At 45.0% G+C, this 25,201-nt stretch overlaps 2 protein-coding genes and 1 long non-coding RNA gene across 7 annotated transcripts; 2 read left to right on the top strand and 1 right to left on the bottom strand.

Moving 5' to 3' along the window:
• The first annotated feature begins 47 nt into the window (after positions 1-47).
• On the top strand, positions 48-20,803 carry C16H12orf43 (chromosome 16 C12orf43 homolog). Of its 4 annotated transcripts, none has more exons than XR_009278945.1 (9): positions 48-315; positions 704-752; positions 1,022-1,105; positions 1,710-1,783; positions 2,097-2,187; positions 2,579-3,300; positions 9,322-9,479; positions 15,038-15,210; positions 20,736-20,803. XR_009278945.1 is itself a non-coding variant. In XM_058851614.1 (6 exons), exons 1-6 carry the CDS (start codon positions 48-50, stop codon positions 2,922-2,924), a joined length of 927 nt encoding a protein of 308 aa, XP_058707597.1. In that variant the 3' UTR covers positions 2,925-3,648. The 4 variants fall into 4 exon arrangements, 1 of the variants encoding a protein (XP_058707597.1); XR_009278943.1 differs by having other exon boundaries at positions 704-753; positions 1,008-1,105; XR_009278944.1 differs by lacking the exon at positions 9,322-9,479 and having other exon boundaries at positions 704-753; positions 1,008-1,105.
• On the bottom strand, positions 4,984-19,182 carry HNF1A (HNF1 homeobox A). Of its 2 annotated transcripts, XM_058851606.1 has the most exons (10): positions 18,774-19,182; positions 12,001-12,200; positions 11,694-11,880; positions 11,161-11,399; positions 10,242-10,399; positions 8,657-8,858; positions 7,229-7,420; positions 6,846-6,967; positions 6,411-6,552; positions 4,984-5,823 (listed from the first exon to the last, which is right to left on the bottom strand). In XM_058851606.1, the coding sequence occupies exons 1-10, from the start codon at positions 19,106-19,108 to the stop codon at positions 5,696-5,698; spliced, it is 1,905 nt and encodes a 634-aa protein (XP_058707589.1). In that variant the 5' UTR covers positions 19,109-19,182; the 3' UTR covers positions 4,984-5,695. The 2 variants fall into 2 exon arrangements, with proteins under 2 accessions (XP_058707589.1, XP_058707588.1); XM_058851605.1 differs by having other exon boundaries at positions 11,694-12,200.
• A 31-nt stretch (positions 20,804-20,834) lies between the features above and the next one.
• LOC131585435 (uncharacterized) lies at positions 20,835-22,840 on the top strand. Its single transcript, XR_009278946.1, has 2 exons — positions 20,835-20,894; positions 21,502-22,840. It is a non-coding gene; the product is annotated as an uncharacterized LOC131585435 (long non-coding RNA).
• The last annotated feature ends 2,361 nt before the right edge of the window (positions 22,841-25,201 follow it).

Here is a 25,201-nt window from a genome sequence, read left to right as displayed (position 1 = left end):
GACATGAACCATATCCTCCAGAAGCTGATTAAAACAAGGATGAGTTTATGAAATTCGGGTATGGGGAGCTGTGTCAGACTACAGCTCCCGGCGTGCTCTGCGGCTGGACTACAGTTCCCGGCATGCGCCGCGGCCGTACCACAGCGCCCAGCGTGTCCCGCGCTTGCAAGATGGCGGCGCCCAGGGGCGGCTCGGGCCCGGACAGCGACACCGGCTCGGACTCGGACAGCGGCGGTGAAGCGGCCGCGCGGTTCCGGGAGGCTGCCTGGGACTGCACCGCGCAGGCGGCGGCGGCGCGGGCGGAGCCGCGCGGCGGTGAGGGACGGCGGACAGGCTGGGCTCTGCTACCCCTCTGCGGCGTGCCCTCCCCTCTCTTCCCCGCCCCGCCGCTCCGGTCCGGCCCCCTCAGCAGCTCCTCCTGGCCCGCGGGGATTCCTCCCTGCAGCGGTGCCGGTGCCAGAGCTGAAGGGGGCTCTGCCTGGTCCTCCCGAGGCCATCTCCGGCCTCCAGCCGGGCCCAGAGCCCCTTCCCGGCAATCCTGGCCTGGGGGAAGTTTCCCTTTCCCCTCATAACTGTTCTCACCCGAGGGTGGGCCAGGGTTGTCCTTCAGACATTATTCTTTATTCCCTAACATGGGTCTGACGGAGGTAAAAGAGATCCTGGCGGCAGGTCTCCAAATGTGCCTTTGCTACTTTCTTTTCAGGGGGCTTTAGAAAGGATCGGTTGCAGCTTAAAGATCAGCCAAGCCTGAGGTATTTTTGCTTCTGGTTTCAGATTTAATGTTTCCCTGAAGAAAAAAAAGAATGTGTAATATTTGTGCTGCTTCTACTTTGTACCTTGTGATACTTCATACTGAAAGGGCCAATTCTGTTTGGGGAATTAGTCCAACCATAATCTGAAATAATGCTTAAATCTGAACAGATTAATATGTTTTTAAGGGTTTGGGTGAGGAGGGACAGATATTGTTAGCCTCGAAAGAAATAATCCTTGTTCTTATTTCAAACGGGCGTGAGGCAATCAGCCATGAGGAGGGTGACAATGAGCTCCAGACGACTCCAGAGTTCAGAGCACACGTTGCAAAGAAACTGGGATCCATGCTAGACAGGTACTGGCATGCAAGGCTAGGAGAGTTTATTCTGTGGGTCGGTTACACTGAAGTGCTTGTTCGCTAAAGCCAGGAAGTTCAATGTCTTAAGTACAAGGTTCCAGTATTCTGGGACCTAACCTTGCTGATGTGCTGTGCCCATCTGGTTAAAACTCTCTGTGCAGCACTGCTTGTCTCCATTTGCCTCTGTGGTGAGCATCTTGTGGGGAGAAAAGAGAATTTGGGTGCCTTAGCATTTCCATCATGTAAAAGCTGGCAGGAGAATCTTTGATTTGTTCTTGCAACCTAAACCAATATCTGGTTCAGGGTTGTGCTGGGAGAATGCCTGGTACTGGGCTGCCACTCTCCATCTATTGTGCAATAGAACAGTTTCTGGAGAACTGTTCAGAGCTGGCTTTAGAAACACAGTTTCTAAATCATTCTTGTGGCTTGCATTGCTGAGGAGAGAAGGCCTGATCTGCTCTGGAAACAGGGAGCTGAGGCAGCCTAACTAACAAAAAAAGATATATGCAACATCTCCCTCTAGTCTTGTTTCCCAGAAATACCCAACTTCAGCTCAGTTTGCACAACCCTGTCTAAGATCTGACTGGGATTTTCTGTTTAGCTTCATCACTGTCTTCAAGGACCCATCAGGACCGTCACAGACTTTGGTGGCACAGTCTGACTCTGAGGATGATGGTGAGTTCCAGTCTCAGCCATTGTGGCTGTTTTGTGGCTGTTAGCTGCTGACAGGTGGGATGGATCCTGTCCATCACCAGCTGTACATCCAACTTTTAACATTTGCACTAAAAGAATTTCTGTTGGTGTCTGTGAGGGCTGTTACTTTGCAGCTCTGACCTCTGTGCTGCAAGTCCTCCCCCACAGTCCCAAATAATTGCTGTCAAGCACTGTGGGGATACAGTAACAGCACTGTATCTTCCAGGGAAACAGCAGCTGATTGTTTCCACCTCTGTTTTATATTCTACCTAAACCCCCCCTTTCCATACTTCAGGTTTTCGCCTCTTCTCTTCCTCTGTCCCTGGAGACTCTGGGAAACCGGAGCCTTGCCCTGCAGCAAGGAGGAGGAGGCCAGTTAGCTCCAGGTGAGGTGCTGGAAGCTGCTTTGCTCCTCAGGTACTGTTGCATCCCACATTTCAGAGGCAGCTGGGACTCCCACAAGGGAATAGGATGCTGAAGAGCTTGAGAAGTGTGTATTTATGACTTTTATATTTGACTAGACCAGAATTTTGTTTCTTATTTAGTGCTGGGGAAATATAAATGTTTGTGGGAGATTTTCTTTCCCTGCTGGTATGGAGGGGAAAAGAACACATTTGCCTTTAGACTGGTTAAATGCAAACTGTAGGTGTGGGAGTCCAGAGCCACTGGGACCCGTTTATTGTGTGTTCTCATCTCAGATTACTCTGCTGTCCAAGTTTTGTGAGAATTCAAGGCAGAAGTGCAATTCAACTTCTTTCTCTCTTGTTACCTTTCCAGTGACTCAGACAGTGACCAAGAGTGGCAAAGGTACCGGGAGGCTGCCGTGTCACCTGCGGATATTCTGAAGCAAAGTGCTTTTCCTGCATTGTCCCAGGGTTCCAGCCAGGATCAGAATCAGAGTTATGTAGAGCCCAACCAGAAAAAAAAAGAAAAGAAAAAGAAAACTGGGAGACAGAACAATATTCAAGAGAAAATAATAGACCCAGCAGAGTGTGACCAGATCTGCAAAGATTTGCCTCAGTTGGTGTCTGCAAATGGCCAACAGGAGAGACAGGACAGCAATCACAGAGAGAACTCTGTGCTGCCAGGAGCTGTGAAGAAGAAAAAGAAGAAAAAAGAATGATGATTTTGCTCTACAAACGGCAGGTGGTTGTGATGGGTGAGGGAAACTGAAAGAAAACCTAACAACAAGATTTGCTGCAGATGAGGGAAAATTAATTGGCAAAGCTTCTGCTCTAAAAGCTCAGTGGCCTGAGAGACTAATTAAGTGACTTCCTGTGCTACTGGCATCCCCAAGGAAGGGAACATTGTTCTCCTCACACAGCAGTTGTCTGTGCTGCTGCTTATGCAGGCCCAATCTGAAAGGATTAAATACTGTGCCAGACTTGCATGGCAGAGGGATGTGATCATAGCTGCATTCCTCCTGGTCTGTTCTTCATATCGTGAAACTCTTCTGGAGAAAGTATATGATGAATTGAATTTGGTTTACATGGCAACAGGTGATCAACTGCTTTTTCTCTTTGCCTCTTTGTAGACTACTGAGAATAGCTCCAGCCCGTGGGAGACTCATTTATCAAAAGCATCCTGTCAGAAATCAGGGCCCCTTATTTTTTCCCTGCAATCATCATAGCAATCTGTTGTTGAAACTTGCTGTGTTACTAATCCCTCTGCAATCTGCACCTCTCCAGGGCCCCTGCACATAAATAATGTGTGGTGAGCTGATTTCAGGATTGGTGTAAATGCATCCTACTGTTCCAGTTGTGTCCACTGAAAATTTTTTTTCATGTATAGGGTTTTTTTTTATGGCATCTGTTGTTATTAAATTTTACTACACTCTTGGACCTACTTAATTTGGTAGGTTTTGTGCAACAGTGGCTTTCTTGCTGTATTCAGATTCTCCCCAGCAGAGCTAGAGGTGGCTCAGGATGGCTTTTTTGTTGCTGGGTGATCAATGCTATGGAATTGCTACAGGAAGGACTTAAGCCTGATTTAAAAAACACATTTCAGTTCTTGTTTGAGCTGGTTAATGACTTTTGTCTCTCTGAAATACTGTGAGGTTTGGTAGTTTTCAGTATGACTCTTTGTCTGTTTATTCTTCACTTCCAGTCTTTCGGGAAATTAGCTGTTACTGATAAATACTCTACTTCTGTTTTTAAGATTCCTGGGTTTCAGTAAATCCAATTTACTGGCCCAATTCAGAAGATCAGAAAGCCAGATTAGAGAAACCAAAAGAGTGAAGTATAGCTCTTTGAGCATGGGAAATTGTTATAAGATTCTTGCTGGTTTTTAGTCAAGAAAACACAGCTGGCGTCCAAAAATAGAAAAGCTAAGTAGAAAATTGGCTTGTAACCTAACAGAATGTGCCAGCAGAAGTTATTTGTGTTACGTGCAGTTAAAACTTCAGTGTACTGGATTTTAAACCTGGACTTTCAAATGCATGGTGGCCTAAACATTTCCTCTTGATTTGTTTTGGGGTTATTTTTATGCTAACTGGAAAACAGATATATTTGCAACTGATGTACATAGGAAATCAGGAAACAATTCTAGGATTAAATTCCTCAGAGAATCTAGTTACTGAAACTGTTGATAGTATCTAGAGGAAGCTCTTATCAATGAAACTTTTCACAGACATCAGCAATTTTGACATTCCCAGGTATGATAACTGAAGGGTTCACTGTTGGGCTTTTTCAATTCTCCCAGTCTCAAGGTTTTTCATCCATTTCACAGCTGAGAGAGAAGCTCAGTTTCAATCATAGACAAAAACCTGTTAGTTGGGGTTGTTTTCATGTCTGGCTAATGACATATCAGTGATGTGGATGTTGAGAGTAAATAGAGAGGAATAATTAGAGGAGGAATTACAGAAGTAGATCCTTGGGACTAAAACCCTTCACTTAGTGCAAGCAAGACTCTTAGACCCCAGGGTAGTTATTTGCATACCAAGAACTACAAATTAAGCCTACATGGAAACTGAGAATGAGCCATGTTCTGTAAAATTAATCCAGGCTGAGTGTTTATAGAGAAAACTGAAGGAACCTCTACTCTTTGTGGAGCATGGGAACCTCCCAGGTGCTGGGCAGTGTCAGGGACCAGTGGGGAATGCCATCCTGCAAATAATTTAGCAGATAACTAAATTATTTAGCAGATGAGATGAGAATTCACAGCATTAATGCAGAGAACTGGAATCTCCTTGCAGTTGTTAAACTTTAATTTCTGCATTTAAAACAAAGCAGAGCTATATCAAAAACAACCAAGCCATTTCCACTAGGATAGCATGATTTTAGAGCAGGTCGTTTTTAACTGAGAATGTTTGGTATTTTGGTAGTTAATTAAGGGTTTGTAGCTTGTTGGTGACCCCATACTGACAGGTTTGTGCCAAGCCATTCTCAAATCTGTTTCTTGGTTGTTCTCATTGCAAAGTCAGGAACTTCCAGGGTGCTGTTATTTATTCTAGTTCCTGTTGGTGCTTCCTTGCAGCAAAGGAAGAGAGTGTTTAAAGGTGGTCCCTTCTTTGGCAGCTCAGCTTTGCTGTTTCCCACATGATTTAGTCTGGTATTGGCAGGTTTGTGCAGACCCAGCTTGATGAAAGTACAGCTGAATGGAAGTCCCATCCATGTCCTGGCAGCATTGGGATTCCTTCTTGGGCAGACACAAAAGGATGTCTGGCCATTCTGAGCTGGCTTCTGGGGTTTAGGTTTGCTGTTTTGGGGGAGGGGGGGGACAGTGGATTTTAGCAGTGCCAGCATCATCTTTCCATGTTTTCTGTCTTGAGCCTGAGACGTTTTCTCTCCTGGAGGCAGCTGAGAAAGGGCTCGTGTGCGGCTGTGGTGGCAAACACGGCTGGAGTCACACCTGGCAGGTTGGTGGTGGCAGTCACTCAGGAGCTACTTGTGGTGGTTACTGGGTGGAAGATGCCATCTGTGTGGAGATGAAGGTCTCAATGACGTTGTGAGTGGATGGCAGCAGCTGGCTGTGGCTGTTGGTGGAGTCGGAGCTTTGGTACAGCACCAGGCTGCTGGAGGACACTGCCAAAGGTACAGGCAGAAGTCAATTGCAGATTCTCATCAGTCCCCTAATTGTGTGTGCACACCCCCCACTTCCAGCATGGCTCTGCTCTCCTGGCTTAGGGGCAGAGCTGCTTTTCTGTGTGTTTTGTGTGCTGCTGAATAGCTGGCTTGGGTCCACAGCCAGCCTGAAAACATTGAGGACAGCAATCTCTAGAGTGTTCAGTTCTAGGAATTCCAGTTGATGTCCCAGTTCTCCTCTTAGAACTGGGATGACCCAATTGGAGCCTTCACAAGAGAATCTTGGGCTTCTCAGCCCTGAAAACTGCCCACAGAACTGGGTACTCATTGACACTGATTTTGTTGATATTTTTCAAGGTATTTTCCTTTCTAGATTCTGAAGGGGCCAATTTCCACAGTCTGGCCTTACATGGACTCTACTCTGAATCTTCATTGTATTGACTTTTCAAACCCCTCAGGACACTAACAGAGCAAATTCAGGGAATTTTGAACACAAATGACCATTTTGTAATTGTATTTTACAGTGTTGGCAAGAAAAACTAGGCAATACATGGCTTAACAGCCACAATAGTGGCTGCTGCTCTTACCAGCAGGGCTCGAGGTGAGGCGTGGGGCTGGCTGAAGGTGCTGGATGGTTGTGTCTTGGTTCTGTAGATGGATTGTTGGTGCCTGTGACACTGGTGTGTGCATCCCAGACTCAGTGTGAGTCTCTGAGTCAGGTGTGAATGCCTAGAGAAAAAAGAGTTAATAGTGCCTGGCTTCTATATCCCTTCTAACAGCTGTGAGAGAAGCACTGAGCAGGGGCAGTTTCTGGGGAGATGAAATCCTCCTTGGTGATGCAGTGAAGAACTTGCTCTAGTGCCCCCAGTACTGCAGCTGGTACCAGCAAGGCCAGGAGATAAGAAAGATGCTTCTGCTGGGATGGCATAGACACACCCAAAAACTCTTTGACATGCAAGGGGCTGCCTGCAGACTGGTGCAGCTCTTGGGAGGGGGAACAAAGGCTGAATAAAGGCTGTTACCTGTTTAGTTGGTGTCAGGTTGGTCAGGGCACTGAGATTGGCTGTGTCTGTTATCACCATGGTTTGTGGTAAGAGGCCTGTGTGTGTGTATTGAGTCACTTCAGATTTGGGGCCGTAGAGAGCTGTATATGAAAGAAAACAACATCATATGGATGCTGGAGCTCTGGCTGAGTTGTTCTCCTCATCCAATGGGACCTGCTGTCTGTCTCCAGAATGCTGGGAGTGGAGGGACAGGGAGATAAATGCAATAGAAAAATAATTTCATAATTAGAGCAACAATAACAGAGGAGGAAAACAGAGTGCTCTAAGCTCAAGGACCAGCAAATGCTCCAGAACAGTGTCTTTATTTTTGTTTACTTAAGCAAATGAGCTCAAGTTCTTACCGTGAGGGTTCTGTATCTGAGCCATGGTAGCCATGAAGGGGCTCTGGTTGATGTGGCTCTGGACTTGCTGCATGAGGGGCTGCTGGTAGGATGGGTGCAGCTGCTGGGAGAACTGGACAGGCTGCAGGGTAGTGAGGCTGCTCCCCATGCTGTTTATTACAGGAACACTCTGGGGCTGGGTTGAGGCCAGGCCTGGAAAACAAGGATTGATGCCAGTGGTGTCCCACACTGCAGGAGGAGTGTGGCTGTTCTGCAACAGGGACATCTGAAACAGCCATTGTGGCAGCCTGTCACTGCAGGGTGATTCCAGATCCTGCTTTTCAGGTGTTCCCTTGGTTGTCTGTGATTAAGAATAGATTTCATGCCTGTGAGAGCAAAGTGGAAATGTCCAAAAACTGCATAAACCCACCTCTGATTTCCAGGGCTTGTCCTTGTTTACATCCTTGTGTACCAGTATAGCCCCTTTTCAAGTTTAGTGATCACCAGGGAGGCATTGCTCAAAAATGAATTCAGAGCATCACCTCAGTGCCCAGTTTAATTTACTCTTTTTGTTTTGTGAAGCTGTTGGTAACAGAGACAACTAGGCTGTAGCTGTCCAGCCACGTGGAATGGAGTTTCAACTCTTTTTGCTAGGGCTGCCAAATTAAGGAATTTGAATCAGTGAGAGAGGTAGAAGGTTTCACACATTACTGCCCATTTCCCACAACTGTCCAGACCCTGTTCATGTAAATCAGCAGGTCTCCCCAGCACTCCAGTTTTATATTTTTTTTGTTTGCACATAATTCAAATCCATATCATAATCTTGGGAAGAAATGGAAATTAGTTCACAGCTGTCACCATGGAGCAAAACAAGACATCTTTCTTCTTGGGAAGAAAGTGTAAGGGAAAAGTATACATTTTATTTTCCTTTCTCTAATGAGATGCACTTTGGCAGTAGACTAGTTTTGGAATGAAAAGAAATCTCATAAAAATCCAGAAAAGCTGTCAAAGTGAAAAATACAAAAAAATAGTAATTACTGCTGTGGATTCCAAAGGCATATGCTGCTCTTTGCAGGAAGTGGAATGGGATGTTTTGTCTTTCAAACACTATAAACATGCTTCAATTTTCATCATTTTAAGGCAGTATTATATTTGGAAAAATGAAGAGCAGCAAACCAAAACATTGGCATAGAAATGGATTGTAAAAGTCTCTTACTCTTAAAACGTGGGTTTTGTGTGTAACTTAATTCTAACATGAATGAAGAACATCTGTCCTTAATCCCAGTGGTACTTGCCAAGAGTGCTGCTGATCTTTGGCGACAATTTCCTCAGCTTTGTATCACTGCCAGCTTAGTGATAAGGCTGTGAAAAGGGGGCAGGTAATGGTAACAAGGAGAGGCAGCTCTTCCTGTGGCTGCTGGAAGCAGAGTCACTGCAGCCCCTACTCACCGATCACCAGGGTGGAGGCTCCCGTGTTGGTGAAGGCGGGTGTCAGGGACGGGGTCTCGCCGGCCCCGATTGCCATGACCCCCGGCAGGGATGCCATGATCAGGTTCTGGGTCTGCTGGCTCAGCGTGTGTGGGCTTTGCTCTAGGCTGTGCAGGGCAGTCAGGGTGCTGACAGGAGGGAGAGTTCCACCAGGAGCTGATACCTGTGTGAAAGGAGGACCCTGAACGTGCTGCCTGCAGCAGGCGAGTCCCAAAGCTGTGATAAACACCTTTTTTCCTGCTCTTCCCCCTTGCTAACTGGAAAGGCTTCACATATCCTTGTCTGCAGTTTCTGTGTGCTCATTGATTAACTAGCACAGGTCAGCTGTTGACATACTAAGAGTAAATCCCTGCTGGTTTAGTTCTTCCAAGTTTAAGAAATTGTAAGAATGTGATTAAGCTCACTGCATTCTCTGTAGGAAAAGATCATCTATTTCATAGCTGAGGGCAGAAGGTGAAGTTCAGAGAAATTAAGAGGCTCATGTAACTTTTAGCACAGAATCCAGGAGTTCCTCTTTCTTTTAGAGACCTGTAGTCGCAATATTGTTGAAGAGCAAAAAAGCATTCTAATAATTTGGCTGATAGAGAAAGCTAAGTGCCTTACATTATACTTCTCTCTTCCCTCAGACAAAAAGCTTTAAGGAAGCTTTAGTAAGAATATGCACCAAGAGGTTAAACACTGGGACAAACTACCTTGATATCAGTTCTAGAAGACAGACATAGAAGATTTTCAGGACCTCGTGAAAGACTAATTTTCTTCAGCAAGAGACCAGAAAGCCAGCAAAGTGAGTGACTGATGAGATTTAAATCATACTTATTTTTAGCAACCTTAACTTTGCCTCTGGCCAGCCTGTGCTAATGCAGACTTCTGCTGACTGCTTCTCTGAAAGCAAGGGAACGTGTGCAGACTGAAAATGATCAGTCCTGTAGTTCTGGTGCTTCTTTGTAATGATGGGGGAAAAGATCTGGTCAGATCTTTCAGATGGTCTCTGAAGGAAATTGGCTTTGAGGAGGCAATCTAATTATCCAGTACATGTCTGCATCCAGGCTGTTGAGCTTCATTTTTATGGGTAAGATAGATGTAACTATGGGTCTGTGTTCTGGTAACCCCACTGGTCTGAGCAATTCTCTTGAGTCCAAATCAGAGTTAGAGATGAGATGAGAATCTCTTTGTGGAAAGGAAGAGAGAATAGGGTTTCCTGGGAAGAAGGAAATCTTGCCATACCTTGAGTGCTGTGTTTCCAGAACAGACTGTTTTAATTGCTCATAAGGAAATGTCTTCATGCTTTCATGCTCTAATACCTGCCCTCACCACAGTCTGTGGATCTCAGGACTACTGATCTTACATGGTCAGTGCAAAGTGACTCTAATATAACATATTGTTACATAAGATGTTATGTAACAATATGTTACATATGACTATGTAACATAAGAAGGTGGGCTTAAGAACATTCTAGAAAAAAATACCCATGAATAGTTCATATTATGAGCACAGGCAGATGGTCTGACATCTTCCAGTAAGCAGAACCAAAGCACCCATCACTTACCAGCTTAGTGTCTGTGCTCAGCAGGTTCTGGCTGGGCTCCAGTCCAGGGGGAGAAACCTGATGCAGGATGGTTTGAGTGGTCACCATGGAGCTGTTCCCATGGTGGTTGCTGCTGGAGGACTCTGCCTCACTGGCTGGCTGCTGGTTGTACCTCACTCCTGCATCACAACAGGAGGGAAACTGGTTGTCACAAGTGAGAAACTGAGAAACCTAGGCAGGCATTAAATTCAGTTTTCTTTGCAGGCACTTGTCACCAGATACTTGGGCAGATACTTCATGGTCGGTAGGGGAACCAGAAGAACAGGCACTCACACCCTGCCCTGACTTTCCCCTGTAATTTGGTGTAGCTGCTCCCTCAGACACTGCCTGGCTGTGAGTGCTGTGGGGAGCAGGAAACCTCCCCTCTGGATGTGGCTGCAGAGAGGAGTCTCAGTGAGATCATCTCTTCCCAGAGCAAGGGAACCCCCCAGCTCTGCCTGTGAAGCTGAAAAAGCTGTGTTCTTTTTGGGTGGAGAATGACCTTTCCTCATGCCTAAAACCTCTGTCACAGAGTTTGATGGGGCTGGCATTGAAAGGAGTAAGGTGCACACTTAAAGGGCATGGAGCTGACTTCTGATGGGCAGTGATGACTCCTGGAACAGGAAGTTTGGGGTTGATGCCTGGCAGCTGGGGGGCCTCACAGTAAGTGAGAAGCTCTGGCTGTGGGTTTTGTTACTGAATTTTATCTCCCTTGACATTCTAGCCACTCTCTTCACCCAGAAACATGGTCTCTTTGTCACCTTTGCTCTTCCCTTGTAGCAAATCTGCTTTTTCTATCTGCAGGTCCATTTCCTAAAGGGTTGGACTTGGGAGACAGTTCAGATGACTGAGTTTGGGGAGGTTCACCCCTCTTTCAGATCTCCTTCTGGTTATTTCTTACCGTGAACTTTGCTGGGTGAGAGAGCAGGTGGTGGCTGGAGGGAGGAAGAGCTGTGGGGAGTTAGAGGAGGCGCAGAGGTGGGCTGTGGTCCACTGAAGGTGTCCATGGCCAGCTTGTGCCGGAAAGCCTCCTCCTTCCTGCGATTGGCAAACCAGTTGTAAACCCTGACCTCTGTCACCAGGTTTGAGCCCAGTCCCTGGGCCTGAGATGGGGAAACACCTCTCTGAATACACTCTGCCCTGTTGGGAAAAACACAAGAAGAGCCTTGCTGAGCTGGGCTTAGTCAGAGACACAGAGTAAGTGCACACCAGAATGTGGCTGTGGTCTGGCACACTCTGTGGAAGGGTCCTTCAAGACCTGGGGCATTCCTTGAGCTCTCTGGACAAGGAATGATCAGGTGTGGCATTTAATTCAAGTGTGGCTGGTGTCAGCAGTGCCACTCAGTGCTGTACCTTTCTCCTGCCTCCCAGCGGCCCCAGCAAACCCCAAGAGTGCTGTGCCCCTCTTCCTCAAAGACACACAGCCACCCTTACCTGTTGCACTCTTCCACCAGTGCCTCCCTCTCCTCTTTGCTGGGGTTTTTCTGCCTCTCATAAGCTTGGAACAGGATCTGTTGTGAGGCAGGACCCCACTTAAAGCGGTTTCTTCTTCCTTTCTTGGTGGGCAGGTCATCTCCCATGGGCTCGTCTGTCAGTATACCCTGGCCAGCGTGTGTGAATTCTGCAAGCACAAAGGAGCAAGGGAATTTTTTTCTTGAAAATAATAATGAGTAAGGACGAGCAGGGGAGAGCAGAAGCCTTTGTGAGGCTGAGACAGGGGAGCAGTTGTTGCCATACTTACGCTGGGCCACCTCTCGCTGCTTCCGGACGTACCAGGTGTACAGGGCTGCCCGTTTTTGGGTCTTCATGGGAGTGCCCTTGTTGAGGTGTTGTGAGAGGTGGGATTGGTTCAGACCAGTGGTGTCCACCACCTCACGCTGAGGGATGTTGTGCTGCTGGAGGTAAGACTTCACCATCTTTGCTACTCGCCAGGGATCCTCTCTGGAAGGAAAAGAAAACATTTCTCAGGGGAGAAAGGTCAAACACCTGCTCTCAGCAGACCTGGATTTCAAGGAGGTGCAGTAGTAGCTCCTGAGGGGCACTTGTCAATCACCACCATCATGTTTGGTCAGGCCAGGGGAGAAAGCTGCTCCTCAATGTGCTTCCTTGCTCAGTTTTGACTCTGTGTGCAGGGTAAAACTGTGTGGCATTGGAAATAAAGTGCAAAAGGTATAGCACTGGCTTCCTTTGAACTGCTGTCTGTACACACTTAGGGCTGCCCTTAGGAGGAGACTTTGCTTACCAGGGGAATTTCCTTCTCTCTTCCCTTTCCCTACATAACTTCTCTATCCCACTCTCATTAAAGCAGATGGGGCAGATGTACTGGGTTTTCCAAGACAGATTGATTGTGATACTAGACTGAAGTTGACTCATGCCCTGATTCTGGTCCAGGTTGTGTTGCCTGCAATGATTCAGCAAATGGAAACAGGCTGTCATTATACTGTGACATGACAGCTCTTTATGCATATGTATATGACAAATCATCCAGAATTATGTTCTTACACATCTGCTACGTGTTACTCAAACACATTGGTTCACACCTAGATCTACTCAGAGCTTCCAAATGCAATATAGAACTAAAGGCAAATCACTTATTCCTCCTATTGCTGCGCTCCTTTGGGTAACAGCTGAGGGAATAGAACTATTTGAGACCTGCTCACAAAATTTGAGGAACATTTTGGGATTTTATAATTAATGTGATCCTCTGGGTTTTATGATCTCCAGTTAGAATATCCATTAAGGTTCTTGAGGAAAATAGAAAAAACATGACTGTGACTTTATGTGTATTGATTTCACCACAGCTGAAAGTCACAGTAGAAATAAAGATGCAAAACTCATCAGTCTAAATCCAAACAGTGCCAGAGCATCTCTGCAGAATAGCTCCTGGCTCACTTTGAGGAAGAGCATCCTTCTGTGCCTTCTGTGTGAAATGTCTGGAGGAAATGGTTTGCAGTGCTGTAGGAAGACATTGGTGTCATATTCAACCCCAGCATCAAAGGAGCAGTGGGGAGAAAAAAAGGTACCTGGGATGGTGCAGAAACTGTCACAAGAGCACACATGTCTGAGCAACAGGCAGCAACTGTGCTGTTCATGGCTTTGTTGACTCAGGAGGTTGCTGGAGGCTGCACAGTGATAAGGAGGACAAAGTCCACACCTGTTCTCTCAGTACAAACACCCTTATCTCTGTTCCCCTGCAGCCCCTCTCCCAGGGGCTGTGTAGTCCAAGACTGCTCCACAGCAGTTAAAGTGTGACACAAACGGTGTCAGTTACAGCTTTTTGAAGAACCTGCTTAAAATAGAATATTTGTTTCTCTCTTACATGGGAGCACTTGCCATAGAGGTTTCTGATTTTTAGCATCTTCCCTTAACTGTCTTTGTCTTTCAAAAGCCTCAAATTGAGCTGAATTTAAGAAAGCTTTTCTTTCCTCATGTTTGGGTGGTTTTTATTGTTGTTTGTTTGGGTTTTTTTGTTTTTTCTCCTGCTGCCTAAACCAGTCTTCTGCCTTTGTACTTGTGATAGTCTGGCCAGCACCTGCACCCTGTGTTCATTGTCCAAGTCCCTGTGAGAGGAGAAAAGACTCTGACTGGGAAGCTGTCCTCTTTGATTTGAGTTCTGGCTCAGATGGGAAGAGGAAAGGCTGTGTTGCCACTGATGGAAGCCTCTGTTATGTGTTAGTTCCTTTCTGCAGCCCAGTTGAGCCAGTTTTGTCTCCCCCGTTGAGATCCTCACTTTGTGGCAGGAATAAACCAGTAAGTTCTGGGAGTCTCTTCTCACAGTGGTTAAAGACTTGTGGGTTTTGTCTTCTTTTGACATGGCAGGGAGCTTTGTGATGCAAAATAGTGCAGGAAATCTTAGTACAGTGTGGTTTCCTAGGACAGCTGTATGAAATCTTGGCTACTCTGTACATTGTCAAAGGCCAGTCTGCAAAACCAGTGCAGCAAGTCCTTTAGGCCCAAGGCTACACCACAGTCCAAGTGATGACAGTCTGGCCAGCTGAACCCTTGCTCACACACAGTTCCATCTGCAGAGCCACCATCACAGGCTAAGACATCAGAAGTTGAAACCTTTTCTCTTTCACTGGCTATGAGACTATCATTGACTCTCAAAGGGGAGGATTTCACTCTGAGTTCTCCTGCTTGTTGCAGTCAAATCTCAATTGTTTCAGTGAGTCAGAACTGCACAAATGGGTCTGCCTTGCCAAGCTCTCCTTCCCTATCTCCAATACTGTTTTCTGCCTTTTAGTTTCCCTTTTTCCTCAGATGCAAACTGTCTCCCCAAGGGCTTGTTCTCCAGGGTCTAATCTGTCTCCTAGTTGTAGTTTTTACTTCCTTTTTCTGAAGTCTTGCTCTCCTGCTCTCAGTTGCTTGTTGCAGTGTGAGCATAGCCCATCTCCATGACTCATCCCCACCACAGGGGCCAGGGTCTTCTCTCCATGTCAGCTTCCCATTTTCTTAGTTCTGAGGTCACTTTTTAAGGGCGTTTTCACCTCCCTTTTGTTACCTGAACAATAAGTAACCCAGGTAGTTAGTTATAAACTCAAAGGGAACAAGAGGCTGGTTGATAATTTATAGCAACATCTCAAATTTAAATGGAAAGTAAATATCAAGTTGTTAGCATTAAAGAAAACTCATTCCAGAGAGCTGGAGATGTAACGTTCAGGGGACCTTCTCCCTCCTTCACTCTTCCTGACTTTATTTTTCCTTTGTTCTTTTCTTTCTTCTCCTCTTCCTTATTCTCTCTCTCTCTCTCTCTCCTTCTTTCCTGTCCTGATTCTCAGGTGGGAGAAGCCTTCATTTCCCTGAGGTGGGTTCTGAATTGCTGCTTTGGACCAGACCCTGCTCAAGCAGAGGTTCAGAGCTGTGAAGTGCTCAGGACCATCCCCCGGCCCTTTCCTCTGGAGCTGCTCCACAACCCAGAGCCCAGCCTGGAGCCGGGCTGGGCAGAGGGAAGGTAAGACCATCCATCCTGGCAGTGTTCCTTTCTGTTGAACTTGGCCTGGTTTGCCTCATCTTGGTTTATATGTGGAAATGAAAGGGGTGTGGCAGCTTCATCTCCAGATTCCCCAGCTAGAGCCATTCTAAGCAGGTGGAAAGACTGGACCTTTGTCATTATATATCTTTGTTTTCTTTTTTCCTCTTGGAAAACATGCTTTTATCCCTGCCTCCAGGGGAAATCTATTGCTTATCTCAATTTCTCTCTTTCCTAATGGAATTTCACCCCTTGCCCTACAGGTGGATTGTTGCTATACCTCTCTCCACTTGCTTTGCCTGCAGTAGTATGATCCCTTCCCCCAAGGTAGCCTCCTTCTTGCTTTATATTCTGGGAATATCTGGGAGTTTCTCCACACAGCTCTACCTCCCTACTGAGTCATTTATTTCTTATCATAGATGCAATTTGTTTTCTGTGTGGATTGATATGGAAAGAATGTTTTTATTCAAACTGTAAATCTACGGGAGATCAATGAGACATATGAAAGGACAAAAGGAAATTATGCTAATTCCCCTCTAGAGAAACCTTTATCTGAACTGCTTTTAGCATGTTTTCTCTGTAGGGACAAAATCTAATTAACACCCATGTGTGCACCCAACCCTGTGGGTGTATCTTCTCTGTTCTACTCAGCTTTGACCAGAATTTTTTAAACTGGTTTCAACTTCAGTGATCCTGTGAAGACATAGTTGGTCTCTTGATGCTGTCAATTTTTTCTCTTTTCAGTTCCTGGAAAGCCTAATAATGGACACTTTTCTTGATTCTACTTTATAAAGCAATGGCTTTATAAGCAATGTCTGCAGTTACCACAAAGCTGCCCATGAGTCAATCTCTCTGTTAAAATTGGGTCTGCAGACCAGGAATTGTTAATAATGCCCAAAGAGGCTTCTGTCTAAAGGGAGAATTGCCTCCATCTGGTTTTTGCATTTGGAACCCTTGTGTAGATGCTGAAATAGTTTAGCAAGCATCGACCTTTTTCTGGGAATCCCTGGGCATGGAGAGTCTTGCCTGCCTTTCTTTTATCTATTGCTGGAAGTAATTGCTACCACAGACTAATCTGCCCTGCTTTACAATACTTATAATACTATTTTAAAGGACATTACTTTTAGGCATCTATTAATGGAAAGGCTTGATCTCAAAACCAAAATAAGTTTATTAGTATATAACAACTTCTTAGGGTATTATCAATCCCTGATACTGATTCAGATGCTTTGAATAGATTTTTAGACACACTGTTGATTTGATGAGAAATGTGAAATATGTCAGTGCAGGCTTCCTACTATTTTCATTTTAACTTGATTAATTTTGATCTATTATAGACCTCCATAATTGTACTTGTAATTTTTTTCTGAAACTGAGGCTTCTGGTGTCTTCATACTGTCCTCAACAGAAGAAGTGAATTGCTCTATCCTGTAGTGGGGGAGGCTGTGACAGAAATCTCTGATGTTTCAGAGTAAAGCCTTTGTAATTAAGAGCCAGTGTGAGGCTTAGGAGATCCCTGTCCTTGCCCAGTCTCCTCTGTGCTGTCTCAGGGGTTTAGGTAGGTCCTAGAATTCATCTGTACCTCAGTTTCCATTTGTGAAATGGAAATGCTGGCCAGCAGACTGACTGTTCATCAGAAAGTGTTCATGTCACAGGTTTGGAAGAGAGGTAAGACTTGTGGTGAGACTGGTAAGCACAGGGAAGACTGGCAGCAAGGTCCTAGAAAGGCAGGGAGGATCAGAAACCAAAAATGGTGCTGCAGTGAGGGTGACAGGAAGGAATTCCCTCCATCCATGTGTCTGTTCTTAGCAGATGTCACTTCAGTCCTGCTTCACCCACTCATTGGATAAAAAGGGACAAAGCCAGAGGGGCCTCAAGTTCCACACCTTCCTTTCTGGAGAGATACTTGATAAACCATCAAAAGTTAATGATCAAAAAGCTTATCAGGGTCTTTTCATCTATAAATTTATAAGACAAAAGAGAAATAATAAAGCCATTGGATAATTAGTAACTAGCCAGGGCCCGCCCGGTGCCACTGGGCTCAAACTGCCCCAAGACCTGTACGCAGACTCAGGAAGATGAGAAGGAGACAAGGATGAGGGGAAGAAAAAGAGTGGGAGGCAGAGAGAGAATCAGCCAAGGAAACAACAAAATGAGAGGAATAGCAGAAGAAACAGTAGTGAGGAGAGAAGAGAAACAGGTAAAAAGAATCTGAAAGATGTAAAGGAAGTAGAGAAAAAGATGCAGAAGAGCTGGAAGTGCAGAAGAAATGAGACATACTGGGCCAGGAAGAAGACTGAATTATTGGGAATGTTTCCCCACCCAGGTAAGAGCAGATCCAGTGAATTTTCCTCTCTTAGGTTCTGCACAATCATCACTCCCAATCTGCCAAGGAGCTTTCTTTTCAGTATTTAGAGTGAATGCTAACTCTTGTCATGCTCTTTTCTTAGCTCTGGCCTTTTGTGGTGGGATTTGATATTTTCTTCATATTTTCTGTTGATTTCCTTTGCTTGTGAAAGAGAGTGATTAGAAAGCCTGAGAAATTCCGTAGCTGGATTTTTAATGAAGATTTTAGGTGCAGGATGTTGCTGCCCCTCTGTCTTCTATCAGCTTGCCATTTCAAAATAGCCCCAAAACAGGCAAGAGTCTGTTGTGATAGATGGTAGGATGGGCCTAATCCTTGCTTGGACAAACCTCTTGGGTCTCCCATGGGGATTGTATCCCAGTAAGAATCCCAAATGGGAAACTGAGTGAATGTTTCTCTGAGTCTGTTGTGAGGCTTATTGGTTCAGGGAACATTCCTGTCTTTTGATCTCAAAAATGCTTATATGCAAAGGCAAATTTGTGTGGCAGCAAACCCTGGAACTGTTGCTGTGTATGTACTTTGTAACTGTGACAGTTCCACAGATGGTAGAAGCTCAGTATTTTGTCCAGGTTTTAACCTCAGCATGTATTTGGTGTGGGCTTTTTACAAGAAAAATCCCCACCAAAGTCAGGGAACTTCAAACTCAGAAGAACAACGAGGTCTCTTGATTTGCTTTCTCCAATAATCTATAGCAAACCCCAGTGAAAATAACAATATCATTCTCCTTAAATACAGCAGGGAAATGTTACAACTTCACTGTGTCATTTATACAAATATAGCACCAGCTCAGCGTGACCAGGGTTTTTTTTTTTTTTTTCCTTTCCTGATAACTGAAACTGTGAATTGTATTAAAAATTTAAATTCTAAACCCTAACATTCAGTCAAAGAGATGAGAGTTACACAGGCCTTGGACTATTCTGAAGCCTGATGCTGTAAGCATGTCAAATACATGATCAGGCTCCATAGCTTCCTTCATGCATTTTAAGTGAGATAAAAGGAAAATCTGAGCATTTATAAAACATTTGGGGGTGCTTGGGGGCTACTAGTCCTGTCATGGATGAAGACTGTGCAGCTAGATCAGTTGTGAATATTAGGGACACTGAGGAGAAGGGGAAAAGAAAAGAGAGTTAGAGGGAGAGCGCAAGAAAGCGGCAAAGAGGAGCAGTAAATCTGTCCTTACTGTAATAGTCTTTCCACCACAGCCTTCTGGTGAGCAGCCTCCTCAGGGCTCAAGTTTTCCAGCTCCTTCATTATTGGAGGGGTAAATTCCTCTCCGTCATCTGAGGTTTCATCTTCTGATACCCTGGACTCCCCCATTCCGTTGGGGAGGTTGGGGATGTCGGGACAGGGCTCCCCTTTTTCAGTCTGGAGGGCATTGATAGCGCGCTGGCTTTCGCTCTGGAGCCCGTAGGGTTCCGCTTCGCTCAGTGCCTTGATCAAGGTCTCCTTGGTCAGCCCCGACTCCAGCAGCGCTTCCAGCAGCTCCACTTGGAGATGAGTCAGCTTCGAGACCATGGTCTTCAGCCTGGTGTCTCTTGTTTGAATTTCAGGTTATCCTGCTTCCAGCTTCCCTACACCATGTTCCTGAGGTAACACGCCCGACTGTCAGGAGAGTGGGCACAGCACAGCCTCCCGCCTTTACACCCCCCCAAAAAAACAAAATACAAAATTGAGCCACTTCAGACCCCCCACGACTGTCCTGAGCCAGTGCTGATAAAGGGACCCTTGGCTATCTGTTTACATTGGAGCAAATGTAAATTCTCCAAGGTTCATATTTATCTGTGTGCTTTAGCAAGTTACTGAACTTTGGACTTCAGCACTGCCGCAGCAGTTCACAAAGTGCAGAGGGAGAGAAAGCAGGGGGAGGGGGAAAGGCAGGGAAGCAGGAGAGAGAAGGAGAAGAAAATGAAGGGATAAAAAATCCACGGCATGGAAAAGTGAGTATGGAAAGAAAACTAGGAAGATGGGGATGGAGAAGCATGGCTTACTTCTGGCTCTGTTAGTTTTGGAGAAGGAAGGAGGTGGAGTACCCAGAAGGAAGAGCTGTGCTTGGCTGCCCACGGTTCAGGACAAGGTGCTGCTGTTGGAGTATCACAGAACCTGCTCAAAGCTCTGGCAGTGGTGAAGTACAGCCAGTGTCAGGCCCTGCCAAAGGCTTTGGGCTGACAGAAAGCCACACTGGCAGCTGCAGTGGCCTTTGTGCAACCCCCAGCAGAGGGCGAGGCGACCACTGGCTTTATGTGAACATTCCCAAGCCTCGCAGCTTGTGTTCTGGGGCTCCAGCTGGTTTCTGTGGCAGAGCATCAAAACTCGAGTGGCTTCTTCAATTCTGGCTTTGGCTTGCTGGGGATCTTGATGTGCAAATGCTAGTAGTACCTCCATTTTACCTTACCATGTTTATTGCTCAGGTATGAGCAGGAGCAGTGTTCCCACATAATTTGGGGGATTGCAGGGCTTGCCTCTGTGAGCTTGTGATTCATGTATTTGATAAAGGATAGCCTTGGGTGCTGGGTCATGCTCAAAATCCCTGCTCTATCATCAACTGCTCTACTGCTTCTGATGAGTGCTCTGGGCAAGCTTGTGGTGTCCCTTTATCATCTGCCTCCATCCCTTCTTGATACCAGCCCTGCTCTGAGGTTCTGCTCCCACCTGTTGGGTGATTTCCTAAAACATGATCCTTGGCTTGGCTGGAATCGCTTAAAACGGCTCTCCAGGGATCTGTATCACTAAACTGTCCTTTCTGATCTGAAATTATATGAATGAATCTATCTACTTTGAGTGGCTGAATTAGGGAGTAACTTGATGTGCACCTGTGGACTCGATGCACGAGTGTCGCATGTGAGTGATTCTTTGGAGGATGTAAAGCTGTTGTCTCAATGGAAGCTTGCCAAGGGGAGCTGCCTGTGTCTGTACACTCCCATCAAGCCTGAGCTAAACGGAGCCTGCTAGGGCTGTCCCCAGACTGGGCAGTGTCCCAAGACAGTGCTGCAGAGGACCTTGGTCCCTGTTTTCGCTTGTGGGCACCGCTGGCCAAGCTCTCCAGGCTCCTGAGTCAGCAGCTGCAGGACAGAGTTCCTGCAGAGGGACCCTCCTCCCTCCAGGCACCGGGTGGGGCTGTGTTAACTCTTGCCTTTTATTTCAGATCTGCTCTGTGCCCGGAGCACCACGTCCCCTCCCTGCAGGGAGTTAACAAAGCTCTAATGGATACGACTAATGCTCTAATGGGACTAAAGCTCTAATGGGACGACTTTGTGTGGCTAAAAAGGAGTAAGAATTCCGAGTCCATGTAAAAACATTTATTGTAAGAAATTTTCTTGTTTACATTAATGTAACAAGACAACTTCAGCTTCTAAAGATTTTTTCGGGGTCATACTCTGAATAAAGACTTTTGCTAGTTTTGCACTCGTCACAAGAGCATTTAAAGAATGGTGAGCATTTTTTGGCATTGTACCATCAGTGTGTTGATACAATTTCCATGCATTTTATTTGTTATTACAGTTTTCCTTTATTCCCGCCCCCTCAGGTAGACATAACAACATTACTGGCAGTTTTCAATTGTAATTACAGTATCCAGCCATGACACACAGTTTCTGCACGATATGTCCTTATAATTCAAGGATTTTGGAAAGGGACACACCAGATTGTGGAGCAATATGTGACAGAGGGGATGCTGTCATTCTGTGTTACTTATTTCTGCCTCTCTTTGCCATGGTGATCTCTTTTACATAAACCAAGGTGGAAAATACTACCACTGTTCTTGTGAAAAAGATTTTCCATAAACCTGTTGAATGTTTGAGGGGCGATGGGGACACAGATTAAGTTTAAACAAAGAACAGCAATATTTGTCAATGGTAGCTGTAAAGAGAATAAAGCATAGCAACAAATTGTCTATATAATGTGGTTTCAAGGATTCCTTATCCACCCAGAAGCTGCTGCTTCTGCTTGCCTTGAAGACCTTCAGCTGTAGAAGTTTTTTTGAAATCACTGAACTTTGAAGTTTATAAAACCAGAAATGCACATCTGTTTGTATGATGGGACCTCCCTGAATGCTACAACTGGATGCCATGTGGAGAACACTTAGCTGAACAAGGAAACATTTAAAGTACCGACAAGGAGGTAAATATTCTCTGTCACTTTATCCCGAAGAGCCTTTTCCCTTGGTCTATTAGAATTGTCCATTTTAAACTATAGGAGCCTGGACAATTAGCAAAAAAACCAAATAAACTTATCCACTTTCATCATTCCATTCATTGGAACCTGCCAGGCTGTGCCAGTGAATGGCTCAGCCCCACTGAGTATCTCAGACTCCTCAGTGCAGGAAAACCAGTGAGCTTTTCAGTGTTTCTTAAATGTTAAAAATAGCTAGAGGTCAGACTGAAAGGGATTCCTGTTGTGAATTAGCCAGCATCCCTATTTTATAGCCTGGCATTAAGGATTGCAATATTCTATTTCTTAGATTATTACAAGTGCAGTTGTAAGGTGATGAAAGAATAGCAGAGGTCAAGGATGGAAGTTAGATTATAGTTCTATTGGAGGAAGAGCTCAGTTGCAGAGTGCCATAATCAGACAATTCTCCCTGTAGCTGAATTGTACTCAGAGATTGTGCCTTGAGGATGAATATTTGAAATAAGGGGACTTGGGTTTTCTATACGCATTTTTTATCTATTACAACTGCTTACTATATGTTAATTTCCTTAATTGTAACCATTTCCCAGGCCATGACTTGATTCTCAAGTCTGATTAATATAATCTTGGTCATTGTAACATGGAAAGCTTAAAGTTTGAAGACACCAAGAGATACCTGTTTGTTTTTATCACATTTGTGGTATTTGGTTTTGTATTAACTGTTCCAAAGTAATCTCTTCTCCCCTGTATCAAATAAAGTGAGCAAATTACTTAAACTGAAAACACTGCATGAAAGTATGAATGGGTACACAATAGGAATGTTATTCTGATTTTACGTGTACTGGTCTGTATTTTGCATATTGCACAGGAGCAAACCCACAGTAAGGGACAGCAGAGTCCTGTGAACAGCAGAGGTGTGGAAAGCAGAATAGACTCCCAAAGCCTGACTCCTGTATCAACTCCATTTTTACCTCTGATGTTTTAATTTACTGAATTATATCTATTATGAAGTGTACATGATGAAAAATACAGCAATTTGCTGGTACAAAGCCAGTGTAATGTGGCTTCAAGGAGCATACAGAGACGGAAAAAAGCCTACTTATATTTATGATAAAAGTCCTACTAGTGGGAACCCATAGAATTCCCTGAATAGGGTGGCAAAATTGCCACTGGCAAATGAAACACGGGGAAATGGTTCTTTTAATAATTCTTTACCATTTTACTGTTCTTCCTGCTGCGACTGCTAAATGCTTTACTGGCCTGAATGACATTAACATAATCCTCTCCTTGAAATGTGAGAGCTATTATGGTAATGTTCACCCTTATTTCTATTATTGGGGGGAAAAAAGCTATATGAGTACCAAAACTGATTATTTGTGCATTGGGAGCTCAGTCCCAAATGGCACACAGAAGCGTGAAAAATCTGAGATAATTGTCATTTATACCTTGTTTTCATAGGGTTGGATTTCAGCTATTTGTGCAAACCCCGAGTATCTCAGTGGGGAAGGACTTGCTTGAATACATGGTTTTAATGTTTCCAGTATATACCCATTTAGGTACTAATGTAGTAGTCTTTGGTGTAAATATGTGATTATAATTGAAAAAATGTGATTTTACCAAGAAGGAAGCTGGGCTTTTCACCAGTGGGCTGGGCTGGATGCAGAGCTTGGAGCTGTGATCTGATAAATCCATGGGGCAGAATGGGTTTAAATTACAGACTTGCTCTACACATTTCTCTCCCTGTATGTGGAAACAGGACTGTGTCCTCCTTCCCAGTAATCTGTCATTTTCTCTCTCCACTTATTCCTTGTTTCTACCATCAGGCTGAGGTTAAGATCGTGAGCAGCTCTGCAGCTGGGTTGTGGAGGAGTTTCCCACTAGGTGGTAGTGAAGAGAATCGTGTCACACATGGTCAGTGCACGTTTTAATTAGGTTTATAAAGGGGAATCCCACAAGGGTCTTACAATCAAATAGCCTAGTGTAGCTCCCAGCTGTACAGTCAGAAGCAGATCTTTTGGTTTTTGGTTTTTTTTCCCTTCCTTTTCTGCTCATATCCATGCTATTTGTTCCTTCCTAAACAAAGCAGGGTTGACAACTATACCTGTCATGTCCTTTCCTGAAGGGTGAAGTGTCTACATGAAGCTCCTCTGGTTCTCTCCACCTCCATTACAGCAGAATCAAGACATGGTTAGCTAAATGTCATCTGCTGACATTTAAACAACTTAGAGGTGAGGACTCTTTGTAGCCAGTACTTTCATCTGATTTTTCTCTACCACACTTGCCTCTGGGAGTTGCCCTTCCAAATATAAAAATAATTTAAAAAATGGTTTTGTTTGCTGCTAGTTCTGAAATACCATGTCAGGTTTAAGTAAAGCATCAGTCTACATCAAAGGTTCCAGGCAGAACAGGTATTTTGGGAGGACTTTGTAATGTCAGAGTAAACTGTCACTGAAATTCAGACGAAAGCTCTCTTGTAGGTCCAAAGAAAGACTGTACAAAAGATATGCTGAGAAAATTATCTGAGGAATGCAAGCAGTGCTCCAGTTTGCAGTGAGAGCAGCTGCTGGGTCTGCAAGGAGGAATAAATTTCTCCTGTGAAATCATCCCACCGCTATCCTGTAATGATAGAGCAAGCTTGCAAAATCATTTAATAGTCTAGGCACAAAGCCTGAGATACTGGAAAGAAATTATACTTTAATTGCTCATCAGCTATAAATCATTTGTGCCAAATTAATGTGCTGGAAATTTTGCAAGACTGAGAAACTGGAAGCTATTTCAATATGAACACAAAGCAGTGATATTGTTTCATAGATACTAATATCAGTTTTACATCCTTATTCTCAGCAAAAAAAAAAAAAAAAAAAAATTAAGAAAGGCTCTTTAGTATCAAGACAAGGGTGAAGTCCTGATTTATCTTTCCCCATATTGATTTAAAAGGACTGAGGTTCTTTTTTCTTCTTAATTTTACTCCATTATAATCAATGAAAAGGGCAGCACAAACAGGCATTCCAGGCACTCAGGTTTGCATCACGGTAGAGTGAGGATTCCAAATTATTTGTTCATTGTCTGAGCATTTCTGCAGGTATTTCTGCTGTGCTGAGGAGAACAAAAGCAGAGAACTTACCCATTGTGCAAATCCTACTCAGAGCCTGGGTTTTCTTAGACAGGGGATACGTGTATGTGGGAACACCAGAGTTTGCCCCCAAACTGACAGGGCTGGGACCCCATAGCTCCAGTTATGAGTGTGACTCGTCCCTAATCCTCTCATATCCACCAAAGCTCTCTGATCTACCGAGACAGGGACTGTGCACGGGGTGCAAGGACACAGATCAAGCAGGGGAGGAAGATTTCCCAGGTAGTCCAGCCTGAACTGGATGGGAGGAAAGTTTAGCATACCTCACCCTCTCATCCTTCCAGCACACCCAGCTGCCATGACTGACCCCAGCAGGGATCCCATGACCCCGTCAGGCACGGTGCTTGGAG

The sequence above is a fragment of the Poecile atricapillus genome, chromosome 16 (genome assembly GCF_030490865.1).
Source record: "Poecile atricapillus isolate bPoeAtr1 chromosome 16, bPoeAtr1.hap1, whole genome shotgun sequence".
NCBI lineage: Eukaryota > Metazoa > Chordata > Aves > Passeriformes > Paridae > Poecile > Poecile atricapillus.
Note: the sequence above shows the minus strand (reverse complement) of the source record. Positions and strands in the feature narration are given on the sequence as shown.